The sequence below is a fragment of the Rana temporaria genome, chromosome 12 (assembly GCF_905171775.1).
Source record: "Rana temporaria chromosome 12, aRanTem1.1, whole genome shotgun sequence".
In the NCBI taxonomy this organism is placed as follows: domain Eukaryota; kingdom Metazoa; phylum Chordata; class Amphibia; order Anura; family Ranidae; genus Rana; species Rana temporaria.
Genome location: NC_053500.1, coordinates 147,565,487 through 147,588,174, shown reverse-complemented (window position 1 = coordinate 147,588,174; position 22,688 = coordinate 147,565,487). Strand labels below are relative to the sequence as shown.

Here is a 22,688-nt window from a genome sequence, read left to right as displayed (position 1 = left end):
TCTCCCAATGGAATATATTCATCCCGATATCATCTGCCAATCATTGTTTTTAATACAACTTCTGTACTTCCTGCGGTTGGCGGCATTTGCCTCAGATCGCTGCGGCGATCGCGTTTATCGCCCCCTCCATTTAACAAGCTGTTGCCAAAAGTCGCAGATCGTTTCCGGCGAATCGAATTCTTTGCCATTAGGCGCTACAAAGAACCATAAAATACAGAGACTCTTCCCAGAGACGCGTCCGGGGAGCCGCCATAAATCAAAGCGACGGCTCCGCCCCGCCCCTCGCTAATAATCGCTCTGAAAAAAAAGCGACATTTATATAAGTGGGCGGAATCAGCGCTGAGCGGTCACCGCGTTCCGGAGTGCGACTCGTGAATGTCTTCATTATTTCATTATTGCCCCGACATGGGGAAGCTCAGAATACGCGGTCACATGTTCCTCGGGGTGGGGAACGGAGTCGGTTTTAATCTCGGTGTGACAATAATCCCCCCTGTGAGCCGGGAGGGGGGAGGAGAGCAATCAGTAGATACACGAGGAAACGAGGAACATCCCCCCCCCCCCCGCTCTCCTCCTGCAGGATCTCATTACATTGGATCTCCATTTATTCCCCAATAGTATCAGATATTAAAGGGACAGTCCATCCAACTTCCCATCCCCCCCCCCCCTCCCTGGGTTAGAACTTGCAGTGAATTGATTTAATGACTTTTGAAGAAACACCAAAATGAGGTTGAGTTGACCTGTGAGGTTAGGGGTGAGGTTGGGGTTTTGGTTTTGGTGGTCCAGTTGAGGTGGAGAAAGATTTAGGGTTGGGTTGAGTTTTGTAGTTTAAGGTTACCGTTCAGTTGAAGTTTGTAGTTGGTGTTGGGCTTATGTGTAAGAATTAAGATAAAGTTTGAGGATTGCTGTTGGGTTGACGTCTGTGGTTAGGGATTCGGTTTGGGTTTTGGTCTTCCAGTTGAGGTGTGGAGGTAGATTGAGGATTGGGTCGAGTTTTGTAGTTTAAGGTTTGGGGTTGGGTTGCAGTTAAATTGAAGTTTGTAGTTGGCGTTGGGCTTGGGTGTAAGAATTGGGATAAAGTTTGAGGTTTGCTGTTAGGTTGCAGTTGGGGGTTTAGGTTGCAGTTGGGGGTTTAGGTTGCAGTTGGGGGTTTAGGTTGCAGTTCGGGGTTTAGGTTGACATTTGGGGTTTAGGTTGCAGTTCGGGGTTTAGGTTGCAGTTCGGGGTTTAGGTTGCAGTTCGGGGTTTAGGTTGCAGTTCGGGGTTTAGGTTGCAGTTCGGGGCTTAGGTTGACATTTGGGGTTTAGGTTGCAGTTCAGGGTTTAGGCTGCAGTTCGGGGTTTAGGTTGACATTTGGGGTTTAGGTTGCAGTTCAGGGTTTAGGTTGCAGTTCGGGGTTTAGGTTGAAGTTCGGGGTTTAGGTTGCAGTTCAGGGTTTAGGTTGCAGTTCGGGTCTTAGGTTGCAGTTCGGGGTTTAGGTTGCAGTTCGGGGTTTAGGTTGACATTTGGGGTTTAGGTTGCAGTTCGGGGTTTAGGTTGCAGTTCAGGGTTTAGGTTGCAGTTCGGGGTTTAGGTTGCAGTTCAGGGTTTAGGTTGACATTTGGGGTTTAGGTTGCAGTTCGGGGTTTAGGTTGCAGTTCAGGGTTTAGGTTGCAGTTCAGGGTTTAGGTTGACATTTGGGGTTTAGGTTGCAGTTCGGGGTTTAGGTTGCAGTTCAGGGTTTAGGTTGCAGTTCAGGGTTTAGGTTGCAGTTCGGGGTTTAGGTTGCAGTTCGGGGTTTAGGTTGCAGTTCGGGGTTTAGGTTGCAGTTCGGGGTTTAGGTTGCAGTTCGGGGTTTAGGTTGCAGTTCGGGGTTTAGGTTGCAGTTCGGGGCTTAGGTTGACATTTGGGGTTTAGGTTGCAGTTCAGGGTTTAGGTTGCAGTTCGGGGTTTAGGTTGAAGTTCGGGGTTTAGGTTGCAGTTCAGGGTTTAGGTTGCAGTTCGGGTCTTAGGTTGCAGTTCGGGGTTTAGGTTGCAGTTCGGGGTTTAGGTTGACATTTGGGGTTTAGGTTGCAGTTCGGGGTTTAGGTTGCAGTTCAGGGTTTAGGTTGCAGTTCGGGGTTTAGGTTGCAGTTCAGGGTTTAGGTTGACATTTGGGGTTTAGGTTGCAGTTCGGGGTTTAGGTTGCAGTTCAGGGTTTAGGTTGCAGTTCAGGGTTTAGGTTGACATTTGGGGTTTAGGTTGCAGTTCGGGGTTTAGGTTGCAGTTCAGGGTTTAGGTTGCAGTTCAGGGTTTAGGTTGCAGTTCGGGGTTTAGGTTGCAGTTCGGGGTTTAGGTTGCAGTTCGGGGTTTAGGTTGCAGTTCGGGGTTTAGGTTGCAGTTCGGGGTTTAGGTTGCAGTTCGGGTCTTAGGTTGCAGTTCGGGGTTTAGGTTGCAGTTCGGGGCTTAGGTTGCAGTTCGGGGTTTAGGTTGCAGTTCGGGGCTTAGGTTGCAGTTCGGGGTTTAGGTTGCAGTTCGGGGTTTAGGTTGACATTTGGGGTTCAGTTGACGTCTGTGGTTAGGGATTCGGTTTGGGTTGCAGTTTGGTGTCCAGCTGAGGAGTAGAAGGGATTTTAGGATGATACATTGTTTCTCCCGATCCTCGGGGATTGGCCACATCTGTATGTGAAAATAAATAGTCACTCGTAGAATATTCTGGAGCCAATGAAATCGTCTCGCCTCAGAGCGGGGATCGGCCCCCATTACGGGTTTTATGTGTCATTTTGATGGGAAGCTACAATAGTAGAACGATCGTCTGCCGATCTCTCTCCACATTCCACACTGACGGATACAATGAAGATGGCCGAGAGCCACCAGAAGTCGTAGAAGTGCGATGAGAACAGCAGTGGGCGGATTTAATGATCATCTGTTTCTTTTTCTGTCACTGTGAGTCAGTGTTCCACCAATGTGCACTGATGCAGCACTGACTGCCCGTGTGACACCCGATCCTCCGTTCCTGCGGGAAACAGGTGTCCCTTTGTGATGTCACCGCAAAAATGTCAAATGATTTCCATCTCGCTTTGAGAGAGATTCGGCTTTGTGGAACATCTGGGCTGCCACAGGAAGGAAGGTTTATTAAATCTTCGAATCGGTGCCAACTTTCCAGAGAGCCGAAGAATACTGAGAGATTTGTCACCCTTCAGACTGGCGCTGCGGGCATCCAAAGTGGTCCCAACAGAGACCCGACACTGTCCTCGCCCAGCAGGTCTGGATCCAGCTGCTTGGTAATTTATGTCGGCCATGATGATAAAATGGAGGGGGATGGGTACCGACACGGCACCTCTTCCTTCTATCTAACCGCTAGGTGGGCATTGATGCCAACTTTCCAATCGTCAAAGAATTATTGTGGCAAATTTGACAAAACGAAACTGCTCTGAAGTTAGAAGAATATGAAGGGTCCCGGTGATGTCACTGGTCTCTAGTGATTGGATAGGCTGTGTTCTCATGAATATGAAGGGTCTCGGTGATGTCACTGGTCTCTAGTGATTGGATAGGCTGTGTTCTCATGAATATGAAGGGTCTCTGTGATGTCACTGGTCTCTAGTGATTGGATAGGCTGTGTTCTCATGAATATGAAGGGTCTCGGTGATGTCACTGGTCTCTAGTGATTGGATAGGCTGTGTTCTCATGAATATGAAGGGTCTCTGTGATGTCACTGGTCTCTAGTGATTGGATAGGCTGTGTTCTCATGAATATGAAGGGTCTCGGTGATGTCACTGGTCTCTAGTGATTGGATAGGCTGTCTTCTCATGAATATGAAGAGTCTCGGTGATGTCACTGGTCTCTAGTGATCGGATAGGCTGTGTTCTCATGAATATGAAGGGTCTCGGTGATGTCACTGGTCTCTAGTGATCGGATAGGCTGTGTTCTCATGAATATGAAGGGTCTCGGTGATGTCACTGGTCTCTAGTGATTGGATAGGCTGTGTTCTCATGAATATGAAGGGTCTCTGTGATGTCACTGGTCTCTAGTGATTGGATAGGCTGTGTTCTCATGAATATGAAGGGTCTCGGTGACGTCACTGGTCTCTAGTGATTGGATAGGTTGTGTTCTCATGAATATGAAGGGTCTCGGTGATGTCACTGGTCTCTAGTGATTGGATAGGCTGTGTTCTCATGAATATGAAGGGTCTCGGTGATGTCACTGGTCTCTAGTGATTGGATAGGCTGTGTTCTCATGAATATGAAGGGTCTCGGTGATGTCACTGGTCTCTAGTGATTGGATAGGCTGTGTTCTCATGAATATGAAGGGTCTCGGTGATGTCACTGGTCTCTAGTGATTGGATAGGCTGTGTTCTCATGAATATGAAGGGTCTCGGTGATGTCACTGGTCTCTAGTGATTGGATAGGCTGTGTTCTCATGAATATGAAGGGTCCCGGTGATGTCACTGGTCTCTAGTGATTGGATAGGCTGTGTTCTCATGAATATGAAGGGTCTCGGTGATGTCACTGGTCTCTAGTGATTGGATAGGCTGTGTTCTCATGAATATGAAGGGTCTCTGTGATGTCACTGGTCTCTAGTGATTGGATAGGCTGTGTTCTCATGAATATGAAGGGTCTCGGTGATGTCACTGGTCTCTAGTGATTGGATAGGCTGTGTTCTCATGAATATGAAGGGTCTCTGTGATGTCACTGGTCTCTAGTGATTGGATAGGCTGTGTTCTCATGAATATGAAGGGTCTCGGTGATGTCACTGGTCTCTAGTGATTGGATAGGCTGTCTTCTCATGAATATGAAGAGTCTCGGTGATGTCACTGGTCTCTAGTGATCGGATAGGCTGTGTTCTCATGAATATGAAGGGTCTCGGTGATGTCACTGGTCTCTAGTGATCGGATAGGCTGTGTTCTCATGAATATGAAGGGTCTCGGTGATGTCACTGGTCTCTAGTGATTGGATAGGCTGTGTTCTCATGAATATGAAGGGTCTCTGTGATGTCACTGGTCTCTAGTGATTGGATAGGCTGTGTTCTCATGAATATGAAGGGTCTCGGTGACGTCACTGGTCTCTAGTGATTGGATAGGTTGTGTTCTCATGAATATGAAGGGTCTCGGTGATGTCACTGGTCTCTAGTGATTGGATAGGCTGTGTTCTCATGAATATGAAGGGTCTCGGTGATGTCACTGGTCTCTAGTGATTGGATAGGCTGTGTTCTCATGAATATGAAGGGTCTCGGTGATGTCACTGGTCTCTAGTGATTGGATAGGTTGTGTTCTCATGAATATGAAGGGTCTCGGTGATGTCACTGGTCTCTAGTGATTGGATAGGCTGTGTTCTCATGAATATGAAGGGTCTCTGTGATGTCACTGGTCTCTAGTGATTGGATAGGCTGTGTTCTCATGAATATGAAGGGTCTCGGTGATGTCACTGGTCTCTGGTGATCGGATAGGCTGTATTCTCATGAATATGAAGGGTCTCGGTGATGTCACTGGTCTCTAGTGATTGGATAGGCTGTGTTCTCATGAATATGAAGGGTCTCGGTGATGTCACTGGTCTCTAGTGATTGGATAGGTTGTGTTCTCATGAATATGAAGGGTCTCGGTGATGTCACTGGTCTCTAGTGATTGGATAGGCTGTGTTCTCATGAATATGAAGGGTCTCTGTGATGTCACTGGTCTCTAGTGATTGGATAGGCTGTGTTCTCATGAATATGAAGGGTCTCGGTGATGTCACTGGTCTCTGGTGATCGGATAGGCTGTATTCTCATGAATATGAAGGGTCTCGGTGATGTCACTGGTCTCTAGTGATTGGATAGGCTGTGTTCTCATGAATATGAAGAGTCTCTGTGATGTCACTGGTCTCTAGTGATTGGATAGGCTGTGTTCTCATGAATATGAAGGTCTTGGTGATGTCACTGGTCTCTAGTGATTGGATAGGCTGTGTTCTCATGAATATGAAGGTTCTCTGATGTCACTGGTCTCTAGTGATTGGATAGGCTGTGTTCTCATGAATATGAAGGGTCTCGGTGATGTCACTGGTCTCTAGTGATTGGATAGGCTGTGTTCTCATGAATATGAAGGGTCTCTGTGATGTCACTGGTCTCTAGTGATTGGATAGGCTGTGTTCTCATGAATATGAAGGGTCTCGGTGATGTCACTGGTCTCTAGTGATTGGATAGGCTGTGTTCTCATGAATATGAAGGGTCTCGGTATTGTCACTGGTCTCTAGTGATTGGATAGGCTATGTTCTCATGAATATGAAGGGTCTCGGTGATGTCACTGGTCTCTAGTGATTGGATAGGCTGTGTTCTCATGAATATGAAGGGTCTCTGTGATGTCACTGGTCTCTAGTGATTGGATAGGCTGTGTTCTCATGAATATGAAGGGTCTCGGTGATGTCACTGGTCTCTGGTGATCGGATAGGCTGTATTCTCATGAATATGAAGGGTCTCGGTGATGTCACTGGTCTCTAGTGATTGGATAGGCTGTGTTCTCATGAATATGAAGGGTCTCGGTGATGTCACTGGTCTCTAGTGATTGGATAGGTTGTGTTCTCATGAATATGAAGGGTCTCGGTGATGTCACTGGTCTCTAGTGATTGGATAGGCTGTGTTCTCATGAATATGAAGGGTCTCTGTGATGTCACTGGTCTCTAGTGATTGGATAGGCTGTGTTCTCATGAATATGAAGGGTCTCGGTGATGTCACTGGTCTCTGGTGATCGGATAGGCTGTATTCTCATGAATATGAAGGGTCTCGGTGATGTCACTGGTCTCTAGTGATTGGATAGGCTGTGTTCTCATGAATATGAAGGTCTTGGTGATGTCACTGGTCTCTAGTGATTGGATAGGCTGTGTTCTCATGAATATGAAGGTTCTCTGATGTCACTGGTCTCTAGTGATTGGATAGGCTGTGTTCTCATGAATATGAAGGGTCTCGGTGATGTCACTGGTCTCTAGTGATTGGATAGGCTGTGTTCTCATGAATATGAAGGGTCTCTGTGATGTCACTGGTCTCTAGTGATTGGATAGGCTGTGTTCTCATGAATATGAAGGGTCTCGGTGATGTCACTGGTCTCTAGTGATTGGATAGGCTGTGTTCTCATGAATATGAAGGGTCTCGGTATTGTCACTGGTCTCTAGTGATTGGATAGGCTATGTTCTCATGAATATGAAGGGTCTCGGTGATGTCACTGGTCTCTAGTGATTGGATAGGCTGTGTTCTCATGAATATGAAGGGTCTCTGTGATGTCACTGGTCTCTAGTGATTGGATAGGCTGTGTTCTCATGAATATGAAGGGTCTCTGTGATGTCACTGGTCTCTAGTGATTGGATAGGCTGTGTTCTCATGAATATGAAGGTTCTCTGATGTCACTGGTCTCTAGTGATTGGATAGGCTGTGTTCTCATGAATATGAAGGGTCTCGGTGATGTCACTGGTCTCTAGTGATTGGATAGGCTGTGTTCTCATGAATATGAAGAGTCTCTGTGATGTCACTGGTCTCTAGTGATTGGATAGGCTGTGTTCTCATGAATATGAAGGGTCTCTGTGATGTCACTGGTCTCTAGTGATTGGATAGGCTGTGTTCTCATGAATATGAAGGGTCTCGGTGATGTCACTGGTCTCTAGTGATTGGATAGGTTGTGTTCTCATGAATATGAAGGGTCTCGGTGATGTCACTGGTCTCTAGTGATTGGATAGGCTGTGTTCTCATGAATATGAAGGGTCTCTGTGATGTCACTGGTCTCTAGTGATTGGATAGGCTGTGTTCTCATGAATATGAAGGGTCTCGGTGATGTCACTGGTCTCTAGTGATTGGATAGGCTGTGTTCTCATGAATATGAAGGGTCACCTAGGGAGCGGTCTCTTTATTCCTGTGCGGTCGGTCGGTCGGATCGGTGGCTGTCCCCGTCTCTTTCTCTTCTTGGATCTATGTAAGCCTCAAAGGTCAGAGCAGTTTTGGCGTCCTTGTCGGCGGTTGCTGCGCGCCGAGGCTAATGGGCCACAAATGGTATTCCGTACTTTGCCTCCCTCGGCAGGAAAAGGTCATATTTGCATTCGGGGAGCTCGGCGTGAATCTCGCGCTGAACACACATCGTGATTCATTCCCCCGCACGCCCTAAAACTCAAATAATCTTTTCTCGTTTGGCACGACAGGTGAGGTGAGCGCAGCTTTGTCTGCGCTAATTTCATGATCTGTTCTCTGATACCTCCAATAAAACTTCCCCGTTCCGGACTTTTCCTGCGAGATTCTTCGCCGGCGGCGACCTGGAGGCGGCAATCCCTTCAAACAAAGGAAATTCGTCCTTTTCTGTGCCACTGAATCAACATTCGCCGTACAATCAACGCCGGGACCTCGCAGGGCTGCAGGAGGCAAAATACTCCATGTTTTGTTGTGCCCGTTACGCCCGTTTTTGTTGTACCTGTTTATCTGCAGTATTTTCATCCGTGCAGAATTGATAAAGCTTTTCAGAAAACGGGGGCGGAGAGCTGAAATGACACACTGCAGAGCTCAGTGAAAGCTGATTGGAGGGACACACCCCCTGTACACAGGAACAGAGCTGAGGCTCTCACTCACAGGCTGTGTGCAGGAGATCCCTCCATGAATGGCAATGCACACACGCGACGGGCGGTTTTCCCACATTTCAGAAATGCGTGAAAAAGCGCTGAAGTGCGAATGCAGCCAAAGGGACCAATTCATAGATTTATGGGTGACCTTTACCATGCGCCCCAACTCTGCAGTCCACTGATCAGGGTGCAGGGGATTGGCTGTAGGACATTGTCAGGTCAGGTGTTCTCAGCTCACCCACCGTCTCTCACATGGAGTTAGGGAGTCATGTGACAGGAGGCTGCAGTGGCTGTAAATAGGAGTGACGCTTGAAGGGTAGGTTGTGTGTTCCCCTCACACAGCATTCCGGAAAACATTTCTCTTTATTGTTTTTACTTATTTCTTCCCTTCTAATGAGAAGTTGTCAGATTCTCAGAAGAGATACGACGGAGTATCTCAGGAAACACCGTCGTATCTCTGTTTCTGAGCGCGTCTGATTCCTAGAATCATTTTCGCATAGATACGGCGTAGATCCGACATGTGGAAGTCACTTACACCGTCGGATCTTAGATGTAATTCGACGCTGGCCGCTAGGTGGCGTTTACGTTCAGTTCTCATTTGACTATGCAAATGAGCCTGATACGCCGATTCCCGAACGAATTTGCGTCGCGTAGTCGTCATTTACGTTGTTTCCGTAAGCGTAAGGTTACCCCTGCTATATGAGGGGTAACCTTACGCCAGTCCGCTGTATGCCATGTTAAGTACGGCGTCGGCTCAGTGTCGTCATTTTCCGTCGGTTACGTCATTTTACTAAGTCGTCCGCGAATACGACTTTACGTCAATGACGCTCACGTTTTCCGTCGTGAGCTGGAGCATGCGCACTGGGCTCTTTTTCCGCCCGGCGCATGCGCAGTTCGATCGGCGCGGGGGCGCGCTTAATTTGAATACAAGCCGCCCCCTTTGAATTACGCGGCCATACGCCGGGCCATTTACACTACGCCGCCGCAAATTACGGAGCGAGTGCTTGGAGAATACGGCACTTGCTCCAGTAATTTGCGGTGGCGTAGTGTAAATGGCTTACACTACGCCAACGCCAATTCTTTGAGAATCTGGCCCAAGGTGTCATGGCCGCTTCTCTCACAATGTCCACACAGGCGAGTCATTCTTCACTCATGTGTGCTGAGAGGTGAAGAGGCACTGATAGACAGTGACAGGTGGCACTGATGGGCTGAAAGGCTCTACTGAGGGGGCACTGATGGGCACTGTTAGGTGGGACTGATGGGCAGCACTGATGGGCTGAAAGGCGGCACTGATGGGTGATACTGATGGGCATTGATTATCAGTGTAGATGTCTCCTGTCACACTTGCTGGTTAGCGGCTCTCCTCTCCTCGCACAGTGACAGCGGGTGAGGAGAGGAACGCTGATAATCGGCGCGTTTGTTTCCATGTGATCAGCTGTGATTGGCCCTTTACTGCGATCTGCAATCGGCTGTGTCCGAAGATGATTCACAGTGATGTAACAAATCCCCCTACATAAGTTATACCTGTTTATCTGCAGTCTTCTCTTTACATCCGTTCAAAGTGCAGAATTTATAAAGCTTGTCTAAGTTTTCAGAAAACAGGGGGCAAACTCTGAAATTACACTCTACAGAGCTCAGTGAGGACAGCTGTGAGAGCTGATTGGAGGGAAGGGACCCCCCCCCCCACCTTCTCACAACACAACAGAGGTTGTCAATCACAGGCTGTGTGCTGGAGCTCCCTCCCCTGTTCCCCTGTCACCTTTTTTCTCTTGGTGTCAGGAAAACGTGTCAGAAGTGACTCATGCAGATAGCAGAGGAAAGAGGGGGGAGGAGTCTCATGCAGATAGCAGAGGGAGGAGGAGTCTCATGCAGATAGCAGAGGGGGGAGGAGTCTCATGCAGATAGCAGAGGGGGGAGGAGTCTCATGCAGATAGCAGAGGGGGGAGGAGTCTCATGCAGAGGGGGGAGGAGTCTCATGCAGATAGCAGAGGGGGGAGGAGTCTCATGCAGAGGGGGGAGGAGTCTCATGCAGAGGGGGGAGGAGTCTCATGCAGAGGGGGGAGGAGTCTCATGCGGATAGCAGAGGGGGAGGAGTCTCATGCGGATAGCATAGGGGGAGGAGTCTCATGCGGATAGCATAGGGGGAGGAGTCTCATGCGGAGGGGGAGGAGTCTCATGCAGATATCAGAGGGGGAGGAGTCTCATGCAGATAGCAGAGGGGGAGGAGTCTCATGCAGATAGCAGAGGGGGAGGAGTCTCATGCAGATAGCAGATGGGGAGGAGTCTCATGCAGATAGCAGATGGGGAGGAGTCTCATGCAGATAGCAGATGGGGAGGAGTCTCATGCAGATAGCAGAGGGGGAGGAGTCTCATGCAGATATCATAGGGGGAGGAGTCTCATGCAGATATCATAGGGGGGGAGTCTCATGCAGATATCATAGGGGGAGGAGTCTCATGCAGATAGCAGATGGGGAGGAGTCTCATGCAGATAGCAGAGGAAGGAGGCAGCAGACAGAAATGACACTCAATGCTCTGGACTGAGACAAGTACACACTATAGAGGGATGTGCTTTGTTCAGATTTCATGTCCGAGGGGGTGGAGTTGGCGGATGGGGGAGGGGGAGGGGTATCTCCGCGGCTCCCGGTCATTATGTGGTGATTGCGCTCAGAATATTCCTCGGACATTGGTGGTAATCAGAGGGCTGTGTTTCTCTTTTCTTCCAGGAGAACATCAACAAAATTACAACGCGCTCGTCCTCAACAACACGGCGCAGACGCCCACAAACGGTGAGGTGCATTCTGGGAAACTTCCAGATCTTCATTTATTTTTTTGGAACAATTTATAGAAAAATATAACTAAAATTGGTCTCTCTGCAGAGGTCCCCCCTCCCCCCGCTGAATCAGGCTTATAGCTCTGCAAACTGCAAAGCTCACACTCTTTGCTGATTGGAGATTTAGCCCAAGAGGGAGTGTGTCTGATTTTCTGCAGAGAGACTGCTGCTTCCTCACACAGGATACAATGTTACAGCTTTTCCCTTTTCTTCTGAGAAAAGTTTTTTTTTTTAAAGGGGGGTGAATGTTGGGTTGCGGATCCTGAGGAAGGCGAGAAGGGGGAGGAGTCCCGTGTATTGTGGGGGGGATCCTGAGGAAGGCGAGAAGGGGGAGGAGTCCCGTGTATTGCGGGGGAGGGGTGAATGTTGGGTTGCGATCCTGAGGAAGGCAAGAAGGGGGAGGAGTCCCGTGTATTGTGGAGGGGGGATAAATGTTGGGTTGCGGATCCTGAGGAAGGCGAGAAGGGGGAGGAGTCTTGTGTATTGTGGGGGAGTGGTGAATGTTGGGTTGCCGATCCTGAGGAAGGCAAGAGGGGGAGGAGTCCCGTGTATTGTGGGGGAGGGGTGAATGTTGGGTTGCCGATCCTGAGGAAGGCAAGAGGGGGAGGAGTCCCGTGTATTGTGGGGGAGGGGTGAATGAGGAAGGTGAGAAGGGGGAGGAGTCCAGTGTATTGCGGGGGAGGGGTGAATGTTGGGTTGTGGATCCTGAGGAAGGCGAGAAGGGGGAGGAGTCCCGTGTATTGCAGGGGAGGGGTGAATGTTGGGTTGTGGATCCTGAGGAAGGCAAGAAGGGGAGGAGTCCGGTGTATTGCGGGGGAGGGGTGAATGTTGGGTTGTGGATCCTGAGGAAGGCGAGAAGGGGGAGGAGTCCCGTGTATTGCGGGGGAGGGGTGAATGTTGGGTTGTGGATCCTGAGGAAGGGGAGAAGGGGGAGGAGTCCCGTGTATTGCGGGGGAGGGGTGAATGTTGGGTTGTGGATCCTGAGGAAGGCGAGAAGGGGGATGAGTCCGGTGTATTGCGGGGGAGGGGTGAATGTTGGGTTGTGGATCCTGAGGAAGGCGAGAAGGGGGAGGAGTCCCGTGTATTGCGGGGGAGGGGTGAATGTTGGGTTGTGGATCCTGAGGAAGGCGAGAAGGGGGAGGAGTCCTGTGTATTGCGGGGGAGGGGTGAATGTTGGGTTGTGGATCCTGAGGAAGGCGAGAAGGGGGAGGGGTCCCGTGTATTGCGAGGGAGGGGTGAATGTTTGGTTGTGGATCCTGACATTGATGTTCTTTTATCTCCTTCCACAGAAAAGCCTCGTATGAACAACATCCTCACCTCCGCCACCGAGCCGTACGATCTTTCCTTCTCCCGATCCTTCCAGAACCTCTCCCACCTGCCGCCATCCTACGAGTCGGCCATGAAGACCAATCCAAGTAAATATTCTTCTCTCAAGAAATTAAGTAGGTGCCGTTCATTCCACCCTCATGGCTCTGTGTTGTGCAAGTCTGTCTGCCCGTCTCATTTCACCCATGGCCACGCCCTCATTGACCGATCCGGTGTACGCCTCGCCCATGGCCACGCCCTCATTGACCGATCCGGTGTACGCTTCACCCATGGCCACGCCCTCATTGACCGATCCGGTGTACGCCTCACCCGTGACCACGCCCTCATTGACCGATCTGGTGTGTGCCTCACACATGGCCACGCCCTCATTGACCGATCCGGTGTACGCTTCACCCGTGTCCACGCCCTCATTGACTGATCCGGTGTACGCCTCATCCGTGACCACGCCCTCATTGACCGAGACGGTGTGTGCCTCACCCGTGGCCACGCCCTCATTGACTGATCTGGTGTATGCCTCACCCATGGCCACGCCCTCATTGACCGATCCGGTGTACGCCTCAACCGTGGCCACGCCCTCATTGACCGATCTGGTGTGCGCTTCACCCAGGGGCCACCTTCCTTTACCTTCTGTCCTTATTCCTCTCTCACATAGAGGGATCTAGGGGGCATGGCAACCTGCGTCCTAGCAACGGGGGGGCACTGGGCGAAAATAGCGACTTGTGTCCTAGCAACAGAGGTAGCTAAGCAGCAATAGTGGCCTGTGCTTTAGTGATGGAGGTAGCTAGGCAGCATTGGTGACCTGCGTCCCAGCAATGGAGGTAGGCAGGTGAGGGAAAAGCAACAGCATCTGGTGACCTCTGAGTCTAAAGGCCCACAGAAGTATCTGAGGGGCATTAGCAGCCTGCGTCCTAGCAACGGAGGCAGCTAGGCAGTGTTGGTGACCTGTGTCCTAGCAACTGTGGTAGCTAGGGGGCAAAAACGTAGGTCATTAGGTGAGAATAGCAATCTGTGTCCTAGCAACAGAGGTATCTAGGTGGCAATGGTAGCCTGTGTCTTAGCAACGGAGGTAGCCAGGCAGCATTGTGATCTGCGTCCTAGCAACTGAGGTAGCCAGGCAGCATTGTGACCTGCGTCCTAGCAACGGAGGTAGCCAGGCAGCATTGTGACCTGCGTCCTAGCAACGAAGGTAGCCAGGCAGCATTGTGACCTGCGTCCTAGCAACTGAGGTAGCCAGGCAGCATTGTGACCTGCGTCCTAGCAACGGAGGTAGCCAGGCAGCATTGTGACCTGCGTCCTAGCAACGGAGGTAGCCAGGCAGCATTGTGACCTGAGTCCTAGCAACGGAGGTAGCCAGGCAGCATTGTGATCTGCGTCCTAGCAACGGAGGTAGCCAGGCAGCATTGTGACCTGCGTCCTAGCAACGAAGGTAGCCAGGCAGCATTGTGATCTGTGTCCTAGCAACGGAGGTAGCCAGGCAGCATTGTCATCTGCGTCCTAGCAACAGAGGTAGCCATGCAGCATTGTGATCTGCATCCTAGCAACCGGGGTAGCTAGGGGGCAATAGCAGAGTGTTTCCTAGCAACGTAGGACTTGCACAGTTGTACCGACTCTTCTTCTCACAATGTGCAATAGGAACTGCAAAACGTTCTTTCCTCCCCAGCTTGACGGTCCCCGCCCCTTTCATTTATTGGATTTTAGTTATATAGGCTCAGCATCACAAGTGGGCGTTACCTGGGGGGGGCGGTCTGTATGCAAATATAATGTACCTAGGAGCGCCCATCCTCCACACTGGCATCCACCTATATTGATATTTGCATAACTCCTCCCACTGCTTGCATCAGGACTGACAGTACTGAGGCCAGGGGGATGGGATATTATCAGGCCCCTCCCACCAGCCAAGATCTGCATTGCATAGAGAAGTACAGAGACCCGGTGATGACATCACAGGATCTATAATGAGGAAGGTTGATGAGGGGAACCGGGGGAGGGAATAGTCGGATTCGCCGTCCGCTTTAACGAAATAACGATTTATTTCCGCGTTTTCGAGAAATGAGTTGCGCCGCCATCGCCGAGACTTCAAGCACAAAAAAATAAATAAGTTTGTTGTGACACGCCCCCTTTCTGCGGAGAGCGGCGCTCGGGAACAGCAGAATTTATCAATGTCAGCGCCAGACGCCGATCACCGCCATCGCATATTCATGAGAGGATCCACAGACAGCCCCGCGCTCCGTCTCCATGGTGACCGCCGGAATCCAGGGAGGGAAATGTCCTCTATTCCTCCCATGCTATCTCAATGAACTACAGAACACCTCCCCAACGAGAGAAATGTCGTATATGGCAGGTTATCAGTCCTTATCTTCCCAGCTATCTCTACGGACTACAGAACACCTCCCCCCCCCCAATGAGGGAAATGTAGTCTATGGCAGTTATATTCCTCCCAGCTATCTCTGTGGACTACAGAACACCTCCCCCTAATGTTGTAGAGGATAGAGGGAGGGTGTCCTGGAGTCCGGTCCTAGGGTGACAGACGCACTCACTATACTGTATTTATAGAGTTGCGGTGTTGTCACCCTGGGAGGGGACTGCAGAACACCTCCCCCTCTCCTCATCCTAAGAATTGCCGGGCGCAATGTGAGGGATCAGAATGTGGTGATTTTGTCGGCAATACATAGAGAAGCACAGAGACCCGGTGATGACCTTTCTGGGTCTAAAAAAAGAAATGTAATGAAAACGGATTTAATTTTAAAATTATATTTAAAAATATGAAACGCAGCAAAGGCTGAACACTGAACCCTGATAGGCCGGGAATCATTGTTAACGCAGATCTTTACCGGGACTATTTTTTAAAATTTTCACAAACATGTTAAAAAATTGCATTTTCTTTTATATAATTACTATTTTATATATAATAATTTTATTAAAATATAATCGTTTTATATAATGGTAATAATATATTTATAAATATAATCCAAAAGAGAGACGTTTCGCCGCGGCACAAGCTCGTCTTCCGAGGGACACTGGATAATAAATAGATATATATTATATTTTTATTATTATTATCATATATGTATTTAATATTATTTTCTGAAAGCAAAGGCCCTTGAGAATATAGATGTTTTTATATTGAACAATATTTGTACAGCTATTTATCAAATACATATTTTTGGGGGGAAAAAATACACTAAAAACATAAATGACACAAACATCATAAAATATAAAAAAAATGGGGTTGTATCGAGTAAATAGATGCCAAACGTGTCGAGCTTTAAAGTGGCTTAAAAAAAAAAAGACACCCTGAATTTTCTGTAGGCAACAATTTGGAAGCCTTTTATAGGTCAGAATTACCAGTCAGTGTGTGTGTGTATATTTTTACTTTATATATATATATATTTATTGAAATAAAAAAAAAAAAAGATTTTAATAAAATAAACTTATACTAATATTATTAGTAGCAGTATTATTGTTAACAAAATATATATAAAATTAACAATAATACTGCTACTAATATTATTATTAGTATAAGTTTATTTTATTAAAATCTTTTATTTATTTGTATTTATTTAAATAACCTTCTTTTTGACTTTTGTTATATATTTTATTAAAATCTTTTAACTTGGGTAAAACATTTTTTCATAAAATAAAAAATAAGTTAAAAGATTTTAATAAAATATATATATGAAAAAAAAAGTAAAAAATAAGTTTATTTAAATAAGTACAAATAAATAAAAGATTTTAATAAAATAAACTTATACTAATATTATTAGTAGCAGTATTATTGTTAACAATATAATATATATATATATATATATATATATATATATATATATATATATATATATATATATATATATATATATATATATATAAATAAAACATTTACAATAATACTACTACTAATAATATTACTATAAGTTTATTTTATTAAAAGCTTTTATTTATTTAAATTATATATATATATATATATATACATTTTTTTTTTCTTAAAATCTTTTAACTTATTTACTTATTTTTTATTTTATGATTTTTTTTTTTATTCTTTCTTTTACCTGACAAAAGGTTAACAATCATTCTATTTGATTAGCTTTTGGAAGGTGACAGGTCCTCCTTTTTTTTTGGATACATCAATAATCTATTAGACCCCCAATATCTCCCCTGCCCTCCGCTGCAGCTAATCAAACGCCGCTCACGCTTGACGACCACTGTGAACAGGGTCAGACAGAGCAGGCTCAGTGGGCCGGATAGTTTCACCCAGGGGCCAGATAAAAGCAAGAAAAGGGCTCCCGGGGGCCACAGTTTAGATATCACTGCTCTGTCACTGATGACCTCTAGGGGGCGTTTTATAATGTGTGCATAAAAATAAAAAAAAGCATAATAATGTCTCTGGCAGTGAAAGGGTTAATGATGTATTGATCACGAAGCCGCAGTCGCCTTGCTCCAAAAAATCCCCGATTTGCACCCAATTTTCTTCTTCTTTTATTTTTTTGCAGTCAATACATTTCCCCATCATCCCCTCCCCCGACTGTTCCATCCTCATCCGCACATCGAGATTAATGTTCTCCGTCTTTGTCTCGCTTTCCAAAACAAAATTAATCTCGGCTCATTTTCTTCCCAATCACCGATTTTCAAATCATGCAATTTAATTGTTTAATGTGAAGGAGGCCGGGAAGAGTTTCCTGCGATAACATAATGACCTAAAAAAAAAGAAACGCGCCGACCGCGCTTCGCAAATGTTCCTGTGCAATAAACAATTCAATCGAGAAAATCAAGTATCAAAAAATAAATAAATATTGTATTATTATTTATATAAATAAAAAAAAACTAAGATTTCCTTTCTAAAAAATTTACCAGCTTTCCAATAATTTATTATTATTATTTATATGTGTGTAACAATAATACTGCTACTTATATAAATATATAATAAAAAATGATTAAAAAGCTGGTAAATGTTTAAATATTATTGTTAACAAACTAAATAGATTTATATATATATGTCTGAGATTTCTAAAAAAAAAAATACTCGCTTTCAATAATTGTTTATTATTATTTATATATATATATATATATATATATATATATTTTACTAGCAGTATTATTGTTACTAACATATATACATAATTATATATATATATATAATTCCAAGATTTCTAAAAAAAATTACCAGCTTTCAAAATTCCTTTTTTTATATTTTATATATATATTATGTATGTATGTGAATATATATATATATATATATATATATATATATATATATATATATATATATATATATATATATATATATATATATATATATATATATATATATATATATATAATTTATTTATTTTGTTAATAATATTTCAATTTTTTTTTACCAGCCTTCAATATTTTTTTTACACTATATATATATATATATAAATGAACAATAATACTGCTACTAATATTATTAGTATAAGTTTATTTTATTAAAATCTTTTATTTATTTTTATTTATTTAAAGAACCTTTTATATATATATATATATATATATATATATATATATATATATATATATATATATATATATATATATATATATATATATATATATATATATATATATATATATATATATATATATATATATATATATATATATATATATATATATATATATATATATATATATATATATATATATATATATATAAAATTACCAGCTTTCAATATTCCTTTTTTTATTTATATATATATATATATATATATTTACTTATTTTGTTAACAATATTTCTAACAAATTTTTACCAGCCTTCAATAATTGTTTTAATATATATATATATATATATATATATATATATATATATATATATATATATATATATATATATTATTATTAACCACTTGAGTTTTCAAATTTGAAACATTTTGAAAAGAATAAAATAGAATAGAAAATAAAGGAATAGAAAAAATATATATATATTTTTTCTATTCTATTCCTTTATTTTCTATTCTATTTTATTCTCTTTGGAAATTGGAAAAGTTTTCGAATCTAAAAAGTTCTTCGAATTTTGAAACTTTTTCGAACGACTCGTTTTCGAATTCAGTTTTCGAATCGTTTTCGAATACTTTTCAAAATTCGAATAGTTTTCATATTCGAAAAGTTTCAATTTCCAAAAATAATAAAATAGAATAGAAAATAAAGGAATAGAATAGAAAAAAAAAAGTTTTTTCTATTTTATTCCTTTATTTTCCATTCTATTTTATTCTCTTTGGAAATTGGAAAACGATTCAAATTTTTTCTGAATTCAAATTTCATTATTTCGGATTTGTTTAAATTCGGTACTATTCTAATTCGAAGATTCAGATACATCCGAATAACGAAAACTCATCCGAATTTAAATTCGAAATGAAACGATCGGCCCATGTCTACCCTTACCCATTCACCAAAAAAGTGAGTAGGGACAAAACACGAGTTGACAAGTCCTCTATTAACAAATAAAAATGTCCCCCCGATGTAGATCCATCAGGAATTACGACGCCTGCTGGACTCGAGAAAATAAAAACTCCGATCTCTTCAAAGTTTTACCGCCATTTGCCTGCTCTGACATTACTTATATAACTAAGGGGAGGAGTCACCCGATGATGTCATTGGGTGAACCCCACCGCCTTGTGACGTCATCAACCTAGCCCTCCGATCTCGTCAAAGTTTTACCGCCATTTCCCTGCTCCGCGGTCTGACGTTTCTTAAATAACTAAGGGGCGGAGTCACCCGATGATGTCACTGGGTGAACACCGCCGCCATTGTGACATCATCGACCTAGCATGCCTCGGTCAACGACGTCACAAATTCGTTACTATTTCATTGAGAGATCGGTGTGTTCGAATGTTTGGAATTTTTGTAAATGGCGCCGTTGACATGTCAGGTCATCACCGGGTTACCAAAGCTGAGAGCCGAACAAAGACAGGACGTCCCCTCCCGGTGCTTGTAAAAGCAATCCAGTGGCTAGTTAGCCTTTGGGTTTGCTTTTACAGGAGGGGTGACCGCGGGGTCTAAAAAAACGGTACCGGGATGATTCCTGCAGCGGCATCATCCCAGTAGAGCCACTTGAAGTCTGGCGACGTACCGGTACTGAGGTCCTCAAGCTTTGCAAATGTCTTTTTAGGGAGCAGGGGCAGACTGACAACTTACGGGGCCCCCAAGCAGTAGGAGATTATGGGGCCCCCAGGCAATAGGCAGTGCAAGAATGGCCAGTCCGCCCCTGGTAGGGAGTCCCCAGGCTAATGTCTTTGTAGGGAGCAGGGGCGGACTGACAACTCACGGGGCCCCTCGAGCAGTAGGAGATTATGGGGCCCCCAGGCAATAGGCAGTGCAAGAATGGCCAGTCCTACCCTGGTAGGGAGTCCCCAGGCTAATGTCTTTGTAAGGAGCAGGGGCGGACTGAAAACTTACAGGGCCCCGAGCAGTAGGAGATTATGGGGCCCCCGGGCAATAGGCAGTGCAAGAATGGCCAGTCCGCCCCTGGTAGGGAGTCCCCAGGCTAATGTCTTTGTAAGGAGCAGGGGCGGACTGACAACTCACGGGGGCCCCCAGGCAGTAGGAGATTATGGGGCCCCCGAGCAATAGGCAGTGCCTGAATGGTCAGTCCTCCCCTGGTAGGGAGTCCCCAGGCTAATGTCTGAATTGTCCGTTTCTCATTGTTACAGATGAGAAGGAGGCTGATGAATATTACATGAGAAGACGTCATCTCCCGGACCTGGCCGCGCGGGGGACGCTTCCGCTCAACGTCATCAAAATGACTCAGGACCAGCCGAATTACCGGGAGCGGCCCAGGAGGCCCGTGCGCGCCATGTCTCAGGACAGAGTCTTGTCCCCGGAGAAGAACATGCCCGAGGAAGGCGGCTACGGGCTGCCCTACGACCGAATCTTGTCCGACGAGCAGCTTTTGTCTGCGGAACGTCTGCACTCTCAGGACCCCCTGCTCTCCCCGGACAAGGCCATGACCCTCAAGAGGTCCGAGTTCCAGTCCGAGAAGTCCATGTCAAGAGCCATTTCCCAAACCGACGTCTTTGTTTCCACGCCGGTCTTGGATCGTTATCGAATGACAAAGATGCACTCCCATCCCAGTGCCTCAAATAACTTGTATAACACGTTGGGCGTCAACCAAACTGCCGCCAAGCGCCAAGCCTTTGCTTCGCGGAGGCACAACACGGTCGAGCAGCTGCACTATATTCCAGGGCATCACCAACAGTACCGCACAGCGAGCAAAACAGAAGTGACTGTTTGATATCAAAAAATAAAATAAAATAAATGTGAATTGTAGATATTCGTTTAACAGACTAAAGCAGTCCCAGGACACCACGCTACCGTGGCCTTGTGGGCCAAGAAGACCTCCTCTCTCACGATGCCCATTGACCATTAACCGCCATTGTAGTCAAGCAGCGTCCTGCTAAAAAGTGAATTTTAGCCGATGGTTTTTTGGAATACCATCCAACTTTTTGGAAATTTTTGGTTTTAAGGGGATGATAAAAGGGCTTTCCGGTTCTTCAAGAAAGAAATCCGCTTTGACCAGCAAGACGTCTAAGAAATAAAAAAAAGTTTTACGGCAACTTGACGTAGATTTGGACAGCCAGGTAGACCTTCACCGAACGTCACCACCATGACCATGGCCAAAGCCTTCACCCTTGTAGCATGTAGTCTCGGCATCCCGGTGCTGCATCCTTCACCCATCCATCATGGTGTCCACCAAACATCTCCTTGGTGGCGAGCGAGGTCCTGACCGCGTGCGATTGTGGTGGAGAGAAGATTTCGATCTGCAGGAAGGATTTATCTCTTATGGAATATTTATTAGTGCCTATTACATTGTTCACTCTTTTAATATAATAATGTAGGTATTAGTGGGTGTGTCTCAATAAGCACAATACTACTAATCGAGCCCCATCCTTCACCCCATAACGGAAACTCTCCTCCAGGTGTAAATAGACTCGGTTCCGCCAAAAAAAAACGAGGGAGCGCACTTTTGTTTTATTAACCGGACAACTTCAAAAGCCAATAAACCGCACAGACATCATCACGGTCCCTCGTCCTACGCCGCGTGGATATTTTATATACGAAGAACATCAACCTTTCTATGATTTCCACCATGACTTTTTATCTTCTACCTTTTTTTTTTTATGTTATAATTAAATTTTTTACAAAATTTTATTTCATGGGACATGTGAATTTTTTGTTTTATTTTATGTTTTAATTACCGGTAAATTTTTTACAAAATGTTATTTCATGGGACATGTGAATTTTTTTTTTTTTTTTTTCGTCTGCAAATAAATATTTTGGAGTTTCTCTGCAATTGGAAGGACTTTTTATGAGATTTATAACCTTTAATCCGGTGCCGTCTTGTGCCATCTTCTCATCACTGACCACGGTTTTGTAATTTGGAAACAGACTGTCGGCCATCGTAATGAACCCAACTTGAAATTCTTCTTTTTTTTTTTTTTAAATACGGAGTTTGATGATACATGGACATTACTTGGACTATCCTTGTTGTAATTAAATTACTCGTTGTTCTAGAAGACATATGTTTAAAAAAGGGCAACTCTACTTATACAAGGGAGGGGTCAAATACCCTTTAAAAGTGTATTTACCCCGTCGCTGACATTTCTCGTGCCCGCGTTCCCACATATATTAGCCAAGTGAACATTTACTACATTGGGAATACAGGCCATTCCATCACCGTAGATTTTATTACAAATATTAGGTGACTGATAAGATCTTTGTGCCATATATTTCTAAAACCTAAGCCTCATTTTGCCATTTTTTTTTCTTTTTATATTTGCCACCTAAAATAATACACTAATGCCACTCTCACATATCACAAGCTTGTTAAAAAAAAAATTTTTATATTTGTCACCTAAAATAATACACTAATACCACTGTCGCATTACACAAGCTTGTTCCATTTTAATTTTTTTATATTTGCCACCTAAAATAACACTCTTATGCCACTCTAACAAATATAACAAGCTTGTTTCATTTATATATATATATATATATATATATATATA

At 44.8% G+C, this 22,688-nt stretch overlaps 1 protein-coding gene across 1 annotated transcript in view; it reads left to right on the top strand.

Annotated features, from left to right (window-relative positions):
• Positions 1-21,824, top strand: part of SHISA6 (shisa family member 6) — a 182,757-nt gene extending 160,933 nt beyond the window's left edge. Inside the window, 3 exon segments of the mRNA XM_040331162.1 lie at positions 11,240-11,302; positions 12,636-12,788; positions 20,334-21,824. Of these exon segments, the coding sequence (XP_040187096.1) occupies positions 11,240-11,302; positions 12,636-12,788; positions 20,334-20,914 (797 nt within the window). The 3' untranslated portion in view covers positions 20,915-21,824.
• The last annotated feature ends 864 nt before the right edge of the window (positions 21,825-22,688 follow it).